This window comes from Coregonus lavaretus (genome assembly GCF_964263955.1).
Source record: "Coregonus lavaretus genome assembly, chromosome: 6".
NCBI classification, from domain to species: Eukaryota; Metazoa; Chordata; class Actinopteri; order Salmoniformes; family Salmonidae; genus Coregonus; species Coregonus lavaretus.
Window position 1 is genome coordinate 64,622,076 of NC_139993.1, and position 18,586 is coordinate 64,640,661.

Below are 18,586 nucleotides of genomic sequence, written 5' to 3' on the forward strand. Positions count from 1 at the left end.
AAGCATGTTCCTACGTTGAGTGGTCAGTTCCGACAGTCCCTAGATTCCCTGATGAAGACCCTGACAGTCTGCCAGCCCTACTTCATACGCTGCATCAAGCCCAACGACTTCAAGAAGCCCATGGTACGTCAGGAGGGTTTTAATCACAGAAGTCCTATCAAATTAGGTCTAATATGTATTTCTGTGGTTTTAATACGGTCACCTTAAACCATGACAGCTGTGTTGAAATGTATGTCACTCATAGTAACTGTCCAGTGAAAATCACACTGGAATCATATTCTCTTAACTCATACCCAAATAATGTTGTTGGCTCGTCCTATACTCATATTTGTGGCCAAAGCATAAATTGGAGAAAAAAACCACTTCAAAAACCCCACCTCAAACTTGTATCTCAAACAGAAATGCAGAAATGCTTGCTATTTCATCATAGAACATGATGTCATGTTGGCACATGGGCTGAGCTGGCCAATCAACGGTCTACTCGCATGAATATTTTTTATGACCGGTACATGACCACACCATTCTGTTGTTGGGGTACTCTAACACCATTCCGACACAGAAAAGCTGCTTTTGAACATACTTAATTACCATATTTCACTCATATTGTAATTAAGTATGGGTCATATTTCATAGGAATCTGGAAACACTGGATTAGTTACTTTAACATCCATTTTTATCTGAAACTGTTTCTCCTATGAGACCATCCCATCCTAAAGATGGACTGTTTGTCCCTGTTTTAGCTGTTTGACAGAGAGCTGTGTATCCGTCCCTGTTTTAGCTGTTTGACAGAGAGCTGTGTATACGTCCCTGTTTTAGCTGTTTGACAGAGAGCTGTGTATACGTCCCTGTTTTAGCTGTTTGACAGAGAGCTGTGTATGCGTCAGCTGCGCTACTCTGGGATGATGGAGACCATTAGGATCAGGAAGGCTGGCTATCCCATCCGCTACACCTTCGATGAGTTCCTGGAGCGATACCGCGTGCTGCTCAAAACCACCCTCTGTGACCCCAAAGCGGTGAGAAGAAATGTTTCTGTTGCTGTTGTTGTTGTTATTGTTATTGTTGTTCATTGCATCACTGCAACTTTGCTCCATCTCGTGGCTCAACCACAGAAACCATGTTTGTTGTTTAAATATGATAGCCAAGTATCTTCATAACGTGGCATGTAAAGCCTGTGCAAAGAAAATGTATTGTTTTCCCAGGAATCTCCACAGAAATGCGCTGAATGTATCTGTGAGACCGTTCTTGCTGGACAAGACGGTGACTGGAAGACCGGCAAGACAAAGATATTTCTGAAGGTAACAATCCATTTATGCTGACCTCTCACAGATAACTCTAATCTCTAGATAGCATGGTTGTCCAGGTACCAGGTTTAAAGAATGACGGAGTGGTTGACGGATGGATTGATGGATTGATGGATGGATTGATGGATGGATGGATGGATGGATGGATGGATGGATGATTAATGGATGGATGGATGGATGGATGGATGATTGATGGATGGATGGATTGATTGAGTTAACATGTAATAATGTGAGCTTTCCATTCCTCTAATCTCAGGACTTCCATGACACCCTGTTGGAGCTGGAGAGAATGAAGGAGTTGAATGAGAAAGCCCTGCTGATCCAGAGGGTCCTGCGATGCTACAAACATCGGTATGATATCGGGCCAAACAGCTTGGACAATACAGTCTCTATACAGAGCCCTACGAACCTTGGTCAGAAGGAATGCATTAGATAGGGAATAGATGGTCATTGTGGATGTAGACTGTGGTAATCTTGTGATGTAACAGTCCATTGAGATGTCTTTGTCTTCTATATGTCACCCTGTAGGAGACAGTTCCTGAGACAGAGGTCTTCGGCGCTGGTCATTCAGAAACACTGGAGAGGTTACAAAGGCAGAAAGCTGTACAGAGTGGTGAGTTACTATGGTTACTGTCCGTTATAACATATTCCATTTAGAGCTCAAAAGAAAATATATAAAGATGAACAGAAACGTACCGAAACATATTAGAAGACTGTTAAGGTAAGCAAGTTTAACAGAATATATATATGCATAGCCAAACCTGTTAGAATAAAACAGAGACCATGTGAAGTTTCCTGCGGTAAGATTGTTATTTTATTTGTTTAGCGCATGAACACAATATAACCCGTTTATGGCCTTTCTCTCCTCCAGGTCCAGCTGGGTTTTGCTCGTCTGCAGGCGAAGGTCCGAGCCCGCCAGCTGCAGCACCACTACCAGCAGAAGAGGGCCGCTGCGGTCCTGCTCCAGGCCCAGTCGCGGGGTTACCTGGCCAGAAAGGAGTGGCAGAGGAAGAGGCACGCGGTGGTCCTCCTGCAGGCTAACACCAGGGGCATGCTGGCTAGGAAGCAAATGAAGAAGATGAAGAGAGATGTATGATAAGCTCCTCGATGACGTGTTCACTGTACAGTAGTAACTGTAGTCAATCTGTTAGATATGTTCTCAGCTTAGATATGTTCTCAGCTTAGATATGTTCTCAGCTTAGATATGTTCTCAGCTTAGATATGTTCTCAGCTTAGATATGTTCTAAGCTTAGATATGTTCTCAGCTTAGATATGTTCTTTGCTTGCTCTTTTGGGGGTCTAGGGCGGGGTTACTGTAAAACACTTTGCGACAACTTTACTTGCTGTAAAAGGGCTTTATAAATACATTTGATGGATTGGTTGCTTAATAGCTTGATTGATTGGTTGATTGAATTATTGGTTGATTGATTGACTGACTGACTGACTGACTGATTGATTGATTGACTGGTTGATTTATTCCTGATCTGTTGTTCCCCCCCAGATGTACCTGTCAGCTAAGGAGCACTGCGAGGAGGAGATTGATTGATTCAATCAATCAACCAATAATTAAAATCTGACTTACTGACTCATTAATCAGTTATTGACTGTGCTCCTGAACTCCTGTTTATCCCAGATGTACCTGTCAGCTAAGGAGAGTCGTGAGGAGGAACTTGATTGATTGATTCAATCAATCAACCAATAATTAAAATCTGACTTACTGACTCATTAATCAGTTATTGACTGTGCTCCTGAACTCCTGTCTCATCTCCAGATGTACCTGTCAGCTAAGGAGCGTCGTGAGGAGGAGTTGGCAGCCCTGGAGAGGCAGAGACGTTTAGAGGAGGTGCTCCGGCAGAAGGGAGAGAAGGAGGCCAGCGCCCAATCAGAATCAATAACAGACCAGGAAATGGTGGACAACATCTTCGGGTTCCTGCCCAGTATGGTGGGAGGGCAGGAGGGGCAGGCTCCTGTCGGATTCAAGGTTAAAGACCTCTGTGATAGATGTAGTAAGATGAATTGTGGTAAATACTAGTGTTGCAGCATCCCTGAAGGGGTGATGTGTCCAACCCACAGATTTAGAAAAACTAGAGGCACTGCTTTCAAATGTTGCATGCTGTCACAGTCTTTTATCCCCAGTGCACCCTCTAGATTGTTTTACTCTGTGGTCCATCCCCTTGATGGTGCTTTCAACCACGTTTCCCATGCTACAGTCACAAAGCCTTGTTAAACCGCATTCTGTTTTAGTCTGGTTTCACGATAGCCATGATCCATCTAAGCGTCCATTCCCAACCATTTCTCTGTCTCTCTCCCTCAGGACCTGGAGAAGCAGGGAGAGCGGACCAGACCAGAGGAGGTGGATCTGGATGACCTGCCCATGGTAGAGGACATCCCCGAGGAGGACTATGACGACCTTGATGAGTACTCCTTCTCAAAGTTTGCCTCCATGTACTTCCAGGGCGCCGCCACGCCAACACACATCCGCCAGAGGCTCAGACAGCCACTACTCTACCACGAGGACGAAGGAAATGTTATGGTAAATCCCATAAAAATGTGAGAGAGTTCAGCAAAACCACCCGATAGAACCCCATCTTGGCACAGAATTCGCCTAGTCGAAGTGACCGGTACATTGAATAAACTGCCGGTGCCATCATGGAGTACTTCATTGTTGTGAAATCAACAGGTTTTCTGAACTCTGCGGTTCTTAACTTCCCCTGCTAATAATCTTTCTGATCCTCGCACTTTAGGAGGCTCTCCTAAACCCAGCTTTCAATGTTTCTTAAAATAACCATTCTTTAATAACAGTAAATATTGTACGTTTCACTTACTTTAACTCCTACCTTATTTGACTGCGATCCTCTGTTTTGATGGACATTAATGAAAACCTTTAAATACAAAATTGTTCACAGAAAACATAGTCAACCCATCATTAAGTTGTCTCTCTCTGTCCGCAGGCCTCCATGACAGTGTGGTGGATCATCTTGAGGTTCATGGGGGACCTGCCGGAGCCCAAGCTGGTGCAGGGCCAGGGGGCTAGGGGGGTCAGGGGGTCAAACATGGCTAACAGCTCCCTGGATCAGAACCTGGTCTTGAGACAGGACAGGAGGCTGAGCCACATGGTGGGCCTGGACCAGGTGGGTCCAGACCACAGCACACACTGGGATTAGCCCAAGTAGGATAGGAAAAACATCAGAATGATGGACGGCAGAATGAGAGGAGCGCCTCTGACCTGAATTTCAGCCGTCATTTCATTTACATTACTGTTTCAGTGAATGTTCTCCTTTGACCATGTCTCCTGTGGAAGGGTTAATTAATTAATGTACATGTCTTTTATAGAGGGTTCTGAGGAACCAGAAGAACCGTAAGGTCTCCACGGTACCAGAGGAACCTGCTCCTCGAAGCAGAAAGGGTTCCACCTTTACAGACTTGGTGTCCCGGAACCGCAAGGCCTCTGCCAAGACTGACGAGGTGATTTTGTTGTTGATTTCACCCACTGGTGACGGAATGCTGACTCTACTTTGGTCTGACCCACTACAGGAACCAGGCAGATGTTTCCACATCCAGAGCTTTATTCTCCAGGTCACCACCACACACTTCACACACTGATAAACTTGCATCTTCATCTGTTGACAACTATAACCTCTGACCTGGAGGGGCCAGAGTCCAAACGTCCATTTTTGGCACGCTGATTTGCTGAAAAGGAATGGCCTTTTTTACACCAGGACTAAGCTTAATCTGTGTCCGGGAAACCACCCCAATAAAATCTGAACGTTTACTTCCCTTGTGGTCCTCAGGTGATCCTGAGCCGGAAGGGTTCCTCGGCCATAGACGCGACGCCCCGAGCCAGGAAGGGTTCCTCGGCCGTAGACGCAATGCCCCGAGCCAGGAAGGGTTCCTCGGCCGTAGACGCGACGCCCCGAGCCAGGAAGGGTTCTACGTTCACTAACCTGCTGAGTGGGGGTAGAAAGACGTCCTCCATCCCTGAGGAGGTCCCAGCCTCTCCCTCTAGGGGCACGAGGAAACCCTCTATCATCCAGGAGGAGGTGAGACTGAGGACTGGGTCTGAAATGGCACCCTATTCCCTATATCAAATCAAATCAAACTTTATAGTAGTGCACTATATAGGGAATAGGGTGCCATTTCAGACTAAAACTGAGGACTGAGCCCAGGGTCCACAGATCCAGAGGCCCAGTAAAGCCACAACAGTGTCCACAACATCTAGACAAACATTAAAATGGGGCGATAGCCAGCTAGCCTTAAGGTCAGAGAGGCGGCCTGCAACAATAGAGTATTCTTTATGGTGTTGTGTCCCCCAGTCAGAGGACGGGGAAGAGGTGTCCAAGCCACCCACTGTGCAGACCATCAGTGAGGAGGACGAGATACTGATAGGAGAGGGACCCACCCTCGACCGGCCAATGACTGCTCTGGAAAAACTACACATCATCGTGGGTTACGCCATCGTCAGAAGAGACCTCAGGTGTGTGGCTCAGCTGTGGATCTGGCTACTCTTTTCCTTCTGTCTTCTTCCAATCTGCCCTCTCTTTCCACTCCCTCTCTCTTCTCCTCTCTTCCCTCCCTCTCTCTCTTCTCCTCTCTTCCCTCCCTCTCTCCTCCTCTCTCTCCTCCTCTCCTCTCTTTCCTTCCTCTCTCTTCTCCTCTCTTCCCTCCCTCTCTCTTCTCCTCTCTTCCATCCCTCTCTCTCTTCTCCTCTCTTCCCTCCCTCTCTCCTCCTCTCTCTCCTCCTCTCCTCTCTTTCCTCCCTCTCTTCTCCTCTCTTCCCTCCCTCTCTCCTCTCCTCTCTTTCCTCCCTCTCTCTTCTCCTCTCTTTCCTCCCTCCCTCTCTCTTCTCCTCTCTTTCATCCCTCTCTCACCTCCTCTCTTCCCTCCCTCTCTCTTCTCCTCTTTCCTCCCTCTCTCTCCTCTCCTCTCTTCCCTCCCTCTCTCTCCTCTCTTCCCTCTCTCTCTCTCCTCTCTTCTCTTTCCTCCCTCTCTTCTCCTCTCTTTCCTCCCTCTCTCTTCTCCTCTCTTTCCTCCCTCCCTCTCTCTTCTCCTCTCCTCTCTTCCCTCTCTCTCTCTCCTCTCCTCTCTTTCCTCCCTCTCTCTCCTCCTCTCTTCCCTCCCTCTCTCTTCTCCTCTCTTTCCTCCCTCTCTCTCCTCTCCTCTCTTCCCTCCCTCTCTCCTCTCTTCCCTCTCTCTCTCTCCTCTCCTCTCTTTCCTCCCTCTCTTCTCCTCTCTTTCCTCCCTCTCGCTTCTCCTCTCTTTCCTCCCTCCCTCTCTCTTCTCATCTCTTCCCTCCCTCTCTCTTCTCCTCTCTTCCCTCCCTCCCTCTCTCTTCTCCTCTCTTTCCTCCCTCTCTCTTCTCCTCTCTTTCCTCCCTCCCTCTCTCTTCTCCTCTCTTTCCTCCCTCCCTCTCTCTTCTCCTCTCTTCCCTCCCTCTCTCCTCTCCTCTCTTTCCTTCCTCTCTCTTCTCCTCTCTTCCCTCCCTCCCTCTCGCTTCTCCTCTCTTCCCTCCCTCTCTCTTCTCCTCTCTTCCCTCCCTCTCTTCTCCTCTCTTTCCTCCCTCTCTCTTCTCCTCTCTTTCCTCCCTCCCTCTCTCCTCTCCTCTCTTTCCTCCCTCTCTCTTCTCCTCTCTTTCCTCCCTCTCTATTCTCTTCTCCTCTCTTCCCTCCCTCTCTCCTCTCCTCTCTTTCCTCCCTCTCTCTTCTCTTCTCCTCTCTTCCCTCCCTCTCTCCTCTCCTCTCTTTCCTCCCTCTCTCTTCTCCTCTCTTCTCCTCTATTTCCTCCCTCCCTCTCTCTTCTCCTCTCTTCCCACCCTCTCTCCTTTCCTCTCTTTCCTCCCTCTCTCTTCTCCTCTCTTTCCTCCCTCCCTCTCTCCTCTCCTCTCTTTCCTCCCTCTCTCTTCTCGTCTCTTTCCTCCCTCTCTATTCTCTTCTCCTCTCTTCCCTCCCTCTCTCCTCTCCTCTCTTTCCTCCCTCTCTCTTCTCTTCTCCTCTCTTCCCTCCCTCTCTCTTCTCCTCTCTTCTCCTCTCTTTCCTCCCTCCCTCTCTCTTCTCCTCTCTTCCCACCCTCTCTCCTTTCCTCTCTTTCCTCCCTCTCTCTTCTCCTCTCTTCTCCTCTCTTTCCTCCCCCCTCTCTCTTCTCCTCTCTTTCCTCCCTCTCTCCTCTCCTCTCTTCCCTCCCTCTCTCCTCTCCTCTCTTCCCTCCCTCTCTCCTCTCTTCCCTCACTCTCTCTCCTCTCCTCTCTTTCCTCCCTCTCTCCTCTCCTCTCTTTCCTCCCTCTCTCTTCTCCTCTCTTCCCTCCCTCTCTCTTCTTCTCTCTTCCCTCCCTCTCTCTTCTCCTCTCTTCCCTCCCTCCCTCTCTCTTCTCCTCTCTTTCCTCCCTCTCTCTTCTCCTCTCTTTCCTCCCTCCCTCTCTCTTCTCCTCTCTTTCCTCCCTTCCTCTCTCTTCTCCTCTCTTTCCTCCCTCTCTCCTCTCCTCTCTTCCCTCCCTCTCTCCTCTCCTCTCTTCCCTCCCTCTCTCCTCTCTTCCCCCACTCTCTCCTCTCCTCTCTTTCCTCCCTCTCTCCTCTCCTCTCTTTCCTCCCTCTCTCTTCTCCTCTCTTCTCCTCTCTTCCCTCCCTCTCTCTTCTTCTCTCTTCCCTCCCTCCCTCTCTCTTCTCCTCTCTTCCCTCCCTCTCTCTTCTCCTCTCTTCCCTCCCTCTCTCTTCTCCTCTCTTCCCTCCCTCCCTCTCTCTTCTCCTCTCTTTCCTCCCTCTCTCCTCTCCTCTCCTCTCTTTCCTCCCTCCCTCTCTCTTCTCCTCTCTTTCCTCCCTTCCTCTCTCTTCTCCTCTCTTTCCTCCCTCTCTCCTCTCCTCTCTTCCCTTCCTCTCTCTTCTCCTCTCTTTCCTCCCTCTCTCTTCTCCTCTCTTTCCTCCCTCTCTATTCTCTTCTCCTCTCTTCCCTCCCTCTCTCTCCTCTCTTCCCTCACTCTCTCTCCTCTCCTCTCTTTCCTCCCTCTCTCCTCTCCTCTCTTTCCTCCCTCTCTATTCTCCTCTCTTCTCCTCTCTTCCCTCCCTCTCTCTTCTTCTCTCTTCCCTCCCTCTCTCTTCTCCTCTCTTCCCTCCCTCCCTCTCTCTTCTCCTCTTTCCTCCCTCTCTCTTCTCCTCTCTTTCCTCCCTCCCTCTCTCTTCTCCTCTCTTTCCTCCCTTCCTCTCTCTTCTCATCTCTTTCCTCCCTCTCTCCTCTCCTCTCTTCCCTCCCTCTCTCCTCTCCTCTCTTCCCTCCCTCTCTCTCCTCTCTTCCCTCACTCTCTCTCCTCTCCTCTCTTTCCTCCCTCTCTCCTCTCCTCTCTTTCCTCCCTCTCTCTTCTCCTCTCTTCTCCTCTCTTCCCTCCCTCTCTCTTCTTCTCTCTTCCCTCCCTCTCTCTTCTCCTCTCTTCCCTCCCTCCCTCTCTCTTCTCCTCTCTTCCCTCCCTCTCTCTTCTCCTCTCTTCCCTCCCTCCCTCTCTCTTCTCCTCTCTTTCCTCCCTCTCTCCTCTCCTCTCTTTCCTCCCTCCCTCTCTCTTCTCCTCTCTTTCCTCCCTCTCTCCTCTCCTCTCTTTCCTCCCTCCCTCTCTCTTCTCCTCTCTTCTACTCTCTTTCTTCTCCCACTCTCTTCTTCCTCTGTTTTCACCATCTTTCCTCTCTTCTTCCTCTGTTTTCACCATCTTTCCTCTCTTCTTCCTCTGTTTTCACCATCTTTCCTCTCTTCTTCCTCTGTTTTCACCATCTTTCCTCTCTTATTCCTCTGTTTTCACCATCTTTCCTCTCTTCTTCCTCTGTTTCTCCATGTAGAGATGAGATCTACTGTCAGATCTGTAAGCAGCTGCAGGAGAATGGGAACCGCAGCAGTTTCTATCGAGGTTGGATCCTCCTGTCCATCTGTCTGGGGATCTTCCCCCCCACTGAACGCTTCATCAAGGTAGATCCTCCCTCCTGTCCATCTGTCTGGGGATCTTCCCCCCCACTGAACGCTTCATCAAGGTAGATCCTCCCTCCTGTCCATCTGTCTGGGGATCTTCCCCCCCACTGAACGCTTCATCAAGGTAGATCCTCCCTCCTGTCCATCTGTCTGGGGATCTTCCCCCCCACTGAACGCTTCATCAAGGTAGATCCTCCCTCCTGTCCATCTGTCTGGGGATCTTCCCCCCCACTGAACGCTTCATCAAGGTAGATCCACCCTCCTGTCCATCTGTCTGGGGATCTTCCCCTCCACTGAACGCTTCATCAAGGTGACTGAACCTGGAACAGTGAGTGCATGGCTAGCCTGATCCCAGATCATTTTGAACCAGAAGCCATAGGAACAGAGGAGTTTGGAATACAGCACACACAGATCTGGGACCAGGCTATCTTCTGGCTCATATTGTATAGGAAGAGCTTTTGGCTCATATACATTTTAGTCATTTAGCATATGCTCTTATCCAGAGCGACTTACAGTTAGTGCATTCATTTTAAAATAGCTAGGTGGGACAACCACATATACGGGCTGATTCGGTGTTAAGATCTGTGTGTCTAAAAAGTTTTTCTCCCATTAACATCAGTAGCTAGGGTTACCATCAATTGGAAACAGATTTTCATGCGAACATTCTAACATCTGCATAAAAAAACAATATGCGCATTTTCCCACCAGAGATGTTTTCATCACATTGACTTGTTGCAGGTAAAAGGCTGTGCGATGACGTAGTGCACATAAAAATAACTTTTACGGTTAAATTCCCATGTCCCGAATATAATTGCATTTTCAAATCTACTGATGGTTTTGTCACCAAAAAGAAAGTGTGATATAGTGAATGTGCTCACATGGTCAGGTACAGTCTAGCTTAACAGCTCACAGATATACAGTCTAGCTTAACAGCTCACAGATATACAGTCTAGCTTAACAGCTCACAGATATACAGTCTAGCTTAACAGCTCACAGATATACAGTCTAGCTTAACAGCTCACAGATATACAGTCTAGTTTAACAGCTCACAGATATACAGTCTAGCTTAACAGCTCACAGATATACAGTCTAGCTTAACAGCTCACAGATATACAGTCTAGCTTAACAGTTTACAGATATACAGTCTATCTTAACAGCTCACAGATATACAGTCTAGCTTAACAGTTTACAGATATACAGTCTAGCTTAACAGCTCACAGATATACAGTCTAGCTTAACAGCTCACAGATATACAGTCTAGCCAGCAGCTCACAGATATACAGTCTAACTTAACAGCTCACAGATATACAGTCTAGCTTAACAGCTCACAGATATACAGTCTAGCCAGCAGCTCACAGATATACAGTGCGGGTAGGCTTGGCTACATGATGAGATTATTATGGACAAAAGAGAGAGATTATTTTTATTTGTCAAACAGCAGCCAAGCATCGATCATCATGTCACCAGAATAAGACCCTCAAGCTCATCACCGTGCACTTTCGCCACCCTGTGAACTTCATTATAACTTATTTAATCTGTAGCCTAATAAACTGATGCTTTCCTGAGTCCTAGTGGGAGGGGCCACACAACATGTCATCACGTGACTCCAAGTTTACTTCGATGTGATTGGTTATTAGATCAATATTTGCGCATAAAGGTGTTTCCACGCCACTTCTCGCATAATTAATTTTAGCGACATAAAAAAAGATCTCACCTTGTCTAGCGTGTTTTGTTTTGTCGACATTTGGAAAGTTTACAGACAAATGTGTTGTTTCCACCAGGCCTGTCGTGGCATTTTTTCATCCTATGTATACTTTTACTCACTTAAAACAGTTGGATGGAAACCCGGTTTGTGAAATGATTTACGCAAAGTCTGAGTTGCGCATGCTTATCACAACTCTGAATCGGCCCGTGCATTACATAGTCTTGAGTTTTTAGATCCTACGTTGACTGATCACCTCAATCTCTCTCCCTTTCCTCCAGTTCCTCCAGAGCTTTATCCGCTTCGGGCCGATGGGCTATGCCCCCTACTGTGCCAAGAGACTGAGGCGCACCGTAGCCAATGGAGTCCGTGGAGAGCCTCCGAGCTGGCTTGAACTAGAGGTGAGAGGGAAGTAGGGATGTGAAAAATGTAAAAAAAAAAAAAAAAAAGATTGACGTTTAAACAGCCATTTATTTTTATTTTTTATCATTCAAACATTGAAACGAGTTCACAATTAAGATGTGGTCCTGCGTATGACCGCTAGGGGGCGGTGCAGTTCAATCTACCACAGTCATGGCTACCTACCAAACGGCGTTCACCTTACTGCTGTCACCCAACCACTCGGCAACAATGGTAGTTCAAGCTGTTTTAGGTTCTCTGCTGTGTGCCTCTCCTCCATGTTCTCAGTGGTCAGTACATGGGACTTCATATCCCACTTCTCATCAACGTGATGACTCGTTGCAGTGATGTGTCCAAAAATCCTGTTGGTTTACACCACGTATGGTGTTGGAGAGCTCGCGCTTTGTACAATTTCTTCATCAGGGCCGTCACGTTTTTTTTGGACATCTTGTAGTCTGGTTCTAGGCATGCCATCAGGGCATTGAAGCCGACATCCTCTACCATTGACAGTGGCTGCACATCAACTGCAATCATTTCTGGAATCAGGGCAGTGATTTTCTCACTCCGTCCCTTATCGCAGCAACTGTTGGGTTTCACGGTGCCTCCCTTTCAGATGGTTACGCATTGCCCCCTGTACTGCCACTGTAGATCAATTCCACCTCGCAAAGTTAGCATTTCACCAGGGGCGGTGTGTTCAATAGGGCGATATGGGCGACGCACTGCCAAACGGGAAAAGGAAGGGATTTTTTTTCTAATCAATTATATCACGGCAACAGTAGTTATCAGTGTTGTAATCTAGACGTCTGATCTGCCACAGTGCCACACTGCCACTAAATGTCCAATCAGGCTAAAGTCGTGCTTCAAATGGCCCCCCCCCCCCCCCTTTGGGGCGATTTCAGTCAGGTTGAAAATCGCCCAGAAGTCTGTCATAGACTCCCATGTAAAATCTATTTTTTTCAAATTTCAGAGCTTTCAATACAATCTCTATGGGTGTCTGAGGGCTTGCACTTACGCGCTTTCGTCATACGTAACATAACCATGAACGTAACTAAGAAAAGAGCGGGTAGCAGCGTCTCTGTTGCGACCTGCAGTGTGTGTGACGTTTGGTGTGGCGTTATCTTATGTTTTTAATCTTATGTTTTTAATTTGTACACTTAGTGGCGTTATTTTATGTTTTTAATTTGTACACTTAGTTTACAAACATTCTGCCAACCATGGATTTCCAGTGGTGGGGTCACGGTGTTGGACTGATCTTGTTGATCGTGTACATACCCGCTACGAACGGACTAAATAATGAAAACGCTGCTGGCAGCGGAATCCAATACAGCAGGGAGTTTTTACTACAATGCAACTCAAATACGAACGCGATGGATATCCCAATGGCCCATCTAATACCTGATTGTCTGCGAGTGGATTACAAACCCAAATGCAAACGTGGAAAACGCGGGGGAATCAGACAACGACTTAAAAAAAATTAAGAACAAACTTCCCTTACCCACCACCTTGCTGATTAATGCCCAGTCACTGAGGGGGAAAGCGGATGAGTTGTCAGCGAATCTGCGCTTCCAACACGAATATCGGGAGGCCTGTTTGCTGGCATTTACTGAGACTTGGCTGGATGACAGAGTCCCGGACAGAGAAGTGGAGCCGGCCGGCTTCACCCTGGTCAGAGCGGACCACGATCTGACAGTCACAGGGAAACTTCACGGCGGGGGCGTCTGCCTGCTTGTCAGCGACCAGTGGTGTAAATCGATCCTGGTAAGAGAGCGACTCTGTACCCCCGACATTGAACTGCTTTCTGTGTCACTGCGACCTTACTATCTGCCCCGTGAGTTCCCCCAATTGTTTGTTACCGTTGTGTACATTCAACCAAAAGCTAATATAACAAAGGCATCAGAGATTATTTATAATCTGTCACAGAAACTGGAATCCATCTCCCCCGACGCACCCAAATTTATTTTAGGGGATTTTAACAACTGTACCTTGCACAAAGTCTTGCGCACATACCATCAGTATGTGAAATGTCACACTAGGAAAAATAGGACTCTTGATTTGTGCTATGGGACAATACCAAAGGCGTTCTCTGCCACCACCAGACCTCCTCTGGGGACATCAGACCACAATGTGGTCTACCTCAGGCCAATTTACTGTCGCCTCCTGGAGAGGGAGAAACCCACAGTTAAAACTGTCCAGATCTGGAATGACAACAGTATCACTTGGGGTGTTTTGACTGTACAGTGTGGGAGGTATTTGAGGACAGCAGCTCTGATCTGGATGAACTCACAGAGGTTATTTCAGACTATGTAAACTTCTGTGTTGAGTCAGTTGTGCCTACTAAGACCTGTAAAATCTTCCCTAACAACAAGCCTTGGGTATCAAAACATCTAAAATCACTACTTGATAGGAAGAAGGCAGTTTATGCTGGGGGTGATAGACAGGCTTTAAGAGATGTACAACGTGAGATAAAAAGACAGATACTGGTGGACAAGTTTTGCGGAGTGTTTGAGTTAGCTTTGCGAGGCAAAGATGAAACTGAGGGCTCCACCAACCCTGGTAAGCCAACACTTTTGAGATCAGTCAATAAATGCTTCTGGTATTGACTTATATGCTGCCCCTGTCTTCATGTTGTTGCTGGACATATCTTTTTTTTAAAAATGTGTGTAGGTCACCTAAATCATCAGAAAAATTGCCCCCCCTGAGAATTTTTTCAGGAGCCGCCACTGCATTTCACCACCTTCTGATTTAACTTGTCAATGTATTGCCATACAGTACTGGGCTGCTGTCTCTTCCCTGTCTCACTCTCTTTTCCAACTGTTAACGACGATGACCTGCGGAGGGCTTTATATCGGTGGCAAATCATTAGAAAGATGCGTATCTCCTCCTACTAACTTTACAGCATTGTTGAGTATTGTAGGTATTTGTTTATTTATTTATGATGATGATCAGGTTAGTGGTAGTTTGGTGATAACTTTCTCTGTGATTTAAATTTTGTGGAGAAAAAAATACATAAACAAAAAAGGGTTTCGGTTAGGGATTTTTTTCTAAACGTTAACGATCCCAATTTTTGTTTAAACGTTCTTCTGTAGTTCTTTTGTAGTCTGTCTGTGGTTATTATGTAGTTCTTCTGTAGTTCTTCTCTTCTCCAACCTTTGACCTCTGACCTGTGTTTGTGGTGACTGACAGGCGACCAAGTCTAAGAAGCCCATTGCGGTGTCTGTGACGCTGATGGACGGACGCACCATCAGCCTGCCTGTAGACTCCGCCTCCACCTCCAAGGAGATCTGCCAGTTACTCTCTGAGAAGGTCTCCCTCAAAGACACCTTCGGCTTCTCTCTCTACGTGGCTCTCTATGAAAAGGTAAGCAGTACTATTATTAGGAGAATAGATCCCCCACCTGTACTGTTTTACTCTGACCTCTACTTCCAGAAAGGTCTTTGAGACACCCTGATTTCCAAATCGACCCCTAGGCCCTCCTGTACATCCGAGGTTTTAATCGATATGGCACTGGCTTCACCTTTGCCTTCTGATAGGCTGAATTTCATTTTGGCCATGTTGCTGACCTCTTCAGATCCACAGGAGTGTCTAGGGATGAGAGACTGGGGCTCGATTTGGAATTGAGCAACTGTCTGGTGGACCGATGTGACAGGGTTCTTAGTGTCGGTGTGTGTGTTTAGTGCAAAGTCAATTGAGGTGTCTCTTGGTCCCACCCCCCCTCCAGGTGTGGTCGCTGGGCAGCGGGCGGGAGCACGTGATGGACGCCATCTCCCAGTGCGAACAGGAAGTGAAACGGAAAGGTGGGCAGGAGCAGCACGCCCCCTGGCGACTCTACTACAGGAAGGAGATCTTCACCCCGTGGCACGACTGCAAAGAGGACTCCGTCAGCACAGACCTCATCTACAGACAGGTCATCAGGGGACTACGCTACGGAGAGTACCAGTGTGACAAGGTGATGTAATGGTAATGCACTGTCAGTCTTGCTCTGGGGTTAAGTTTCCCCTGGGTACAGATCTAGAATCAGTTTCCCCTCCCCCCCTATCCTAACTCTCACAATTAGCGGGAAAAATTCAGAACTGACGTCTAGAACAGGGTTCTTCAATTCCGGTCCTGGAGGGCCGAAAACACTTCTGTTTTTTTTATTTCTACCTGGTATTTCTACACAGCCCATCTGAAATTAGCCCGCCCAACTACCTCATCCCTATATTGTTATTTATTTTGCTCATTTGTACCCCAGTATCTCTATTTGCACATCATCTCTTGCACATCATTCCAGTGTTAATACTAAATTGTAATTATTTTGCACTATAGCCTATTTTATTGCCTTACCTCCATAACTTGCTAAATTTGCACACACTGTATATATATGTATTTCTGTTTCTGTATTTTTGACTTTGTTTTGTTTTACCCCATATGTAACTCTGTGTTGTTGTTTTTTATCGCACTGCTTTGCTTTATCTTGGCCAGGTCGCAGTTGTAAATGAGAACTTGTTCTCAACTGGTTTACCTGGTTAAATAAAGGTGAAATAAAATAAAATAAAAAATAAAATAGTTAATTGCACTCACCTGGTGTCCCCAGGTCTGAATTAGCCCCTGATTAGAAGGAGAGGATGAAAAACAGAGGTGTTTCGGCCCCCTCCAGGACCGGACTTGAAGAACCCTGGTCTAGGGTCAACCTTAGACTTACACAGTCAATCTTGAAGTAAAGTGATTTACGTCACTGGTTCATATACTGTACGTCTCGAAGAACCGCTGTAAAGGTTTGGAACATTTACCGTGGTCTATCGAGTACCAGTGTGAGAAGGTATGCCGGCATCCCAAACACAACCCTATTCCCTATATAGTGCACTACTTTTGACCAGGGCCCTAATGGGCACTATAAAGGGAATAGGGTGCGATTTTGGACGCAGATTATAACTACCGTGATATACACTGAGTATACAAAACATGAACAACACCTGCTCTTTCTGAATCCAGGTGAAAGCTATGATCCCTTATTGATGCCTCTTGTTAAATCCACTTCAATCGGTTTACATGAAGGGGAGGAGATGGGGTTAAAGAAGGGTTTTGTATTATTTGTATTCCGTCAACTCTTGCTCTCTTTACGTGACACATGTATGCATCGCATGCACGTGACCAATAGGGCCTCACCTATAACATATCATAATCACGTCAATAAACTGGTTATAACAAACTCTGAACACCGTAAAACATGTGACAGCAAAATGGATGCAGAGGACGTGACAAATAAACTCGAAAGGGGGGAATGTTTACTAGTTGCTCAGGAGGTAAACAGGAAGTCAGATGTGTGGAATACTGGAGATCAAGAAAAATAAGGTAAGGAGAAGCGCTGCGTGATATTGTGATATTATGATATTATGAAATTATGATGTTGTGATATTGAGATATTATGATATTGGGATATTGTGATATTGTGATATTATGATATGATATTGTGATATTGTGATATTGTGATATTGTGATATTATGATATTATGATATTGTGATACAATATCACAATATTGTGATATTATGATATTATGATATTGTGATATTGTGATATTATGATATTGTGATATTGTGATATTGTGATATTGTGATGTTGTGATATTATGATATTGTGATATTATGATATTGTGATATTATGATATTGTGAAATTGTGATATTATGATATTGTGATATTGTGATATTATGATATTGTGATATTATGATATTGTGATATTGTGATATTATGATATTTGTGGTCCTCTGTAGCTCAGCTGGTAGAGCACGGCGCTTATAACGCCAAGGTAGTGGGTTCGATCCCCGGGACCACCCATACACAAAAAAAAAAATGTATGCACGCATGACTGTAAGTCGCTTTGGATAAAAGCGTCTGCTAAATGGCATATTATTATATTTCAACATTTAAAAAAATGTTTTAGTCATTTAGCAGACGCCCTTATCCAGAGCGACTTACAGGAGCAATTAGGGTTAAGTGCCTTGCTCAAGGGCACATCGACAGATTTTTCACCTATTATGATATTATGATATTGTGAAATTATGATGTTGTGATATTGGGATATTATGATATTGGGATATTATGATATTGTGATATTGTGATATTGTGATATTATGATATTATGATATTGTGTATTGTGATATTATGATATTGTGATATTATGATATTATGATATTGTGATATTATGATATTGTGATATTATGATATTATGATATTATGATATTGTGTATTGTGATATTGTGATATTGTGATATTATGATATTGTGATATTATGATATTATGATATTGTGATATTGTGATATTATGATATTGTGATATTGTGATATTGTGATGTTGTGATATTATGATATTGTGATATTATGATATTGTGATATTATGATATTGTGAAATTGTGATATTGTGATATTGTGATATTATGATATTGTGATATTATGATATTGTGATATTGTGATATTATGATATTTCTACATTTAAAAAAAATTTTTAGTCATTTAGCAGACGCCCTTATCCAGAGCGACTTACAGGAGCAATTAGGGTTAAGTGCCTTGCTCAAGGGCACATCGACAGATTTTTCACCTATTATGATATTATGATATTGTGAAATTATGATGTTGTGATATTGTGATATTATGATATTGTGATATTGTGATATTGTGATATTATGATATTGTGATATTGTGATATTGTGATATTATGATATTGTGTATTGTGATATTATGATATTGTGATATTATGATATTATGATATTGTGATATTATGATATTATGATATTGTGTATTGTGATATTGTGATATTGTGATATTATGATATTATGATATTGTGAAATTATGATGTTGTGATATTGGGATATTATGATATTGGGATATTATGATATTGTGATATTGTGATATTGTGATATTATGATATTATGATATTGTGTTTGTGATATTATGATATTGTGATATTATGATATTATGATATTGTGATATTGTGATATTATGATATTATGATATTATGATATTATGATATTGTGTATTGTGATATTGTGATATTGTGATATTATGATATTGTGATATTATGATATTATGATATTGTGATATTGTGATATTATGATATTGTGATATTGTGATATTGTGATGTTGTGATATTATGATATTGTGATATTATGATATTGTGAAATTGTGATATTATGATATTGTGATATTGTGATATTATGATATTGTGATGTTATGATATTGTGATATTGTGATATTATGATATTTCTACATTTAAAT

General features: G+C 44.7%; 1 protein-coding gene across 1 annotated transcript in view; it reads left to right on the top strand.

The window, feature by feature from the left end:
* Positions 1 to 18,586, top strand: part of LOC311131106 (unconventional myosin-VIIa-like) — a gene marked incomplete at its 3' end in the record, with an annotated part of 64,148 nt that overhangs the window by 16,746 nt on the left and 28,816 nt on the right. Inside the window, exons 12-27 of the mRNA XM_084163919.1 lie at positions 4 to 123; positions 855 to 1,013; positions 1,200 to 1,295; positions 1,558 to 1,652; positions 1,830 to 1,914; positions 2,173 to 2,391; positions 3,073 to 3,282; positions 3,616 to 3,834; positions 4,253 to 4,432; positions 4,635 to 4,794; positions 5,181 to 5,341; positions 5,615 to 5,775; positions 9,110 to 9,236; positions 11,220 to 11,339; positions 14,521 to 14,694; positions 15,056 to 15,283. Coding sequence (XP_084020045.1) covers positions 4 to 123; positions 855 to 1,013; positions 1,200 to 1,295; positions 1,558 to 1,652; positions 1,830 to 1,914; positions 2,173 to 2,391; positions 3,073 to 3,282; positions 3,616 to 3,834; positions 4,253 to 4,432; positions 4,635 to 4,794; positions 5,181 to 5,341; positions 5,615 to 5,775; positions 9,110 to 9,236; positions 11,220 to 11,339; positions 14,521 to 14,694; positions 15,056 to 15,283 — 2,514 coding nt within the window. The remainder of the gene's footprint in view (positions 1 to 3; positions 124 to 854; positions 1,014 to 1,199; positions 1,296 to 1,557; positions 1,653 to 1,829; positions 1,915 to 2,172; positions 2,392 to 3,072; positions 3,283 to 3,615; positions 3,835 to 4,252; positions 4,433 to 4,634; positions 4,795 to 5,180; positions 5,342 to 5,614; positions 5,776 to 9,109; positions 9,237 to 11,219; positions 11,340 to 14,520; positions 14,695 to 15,055; positions 15,284 to 18,586) is intronic.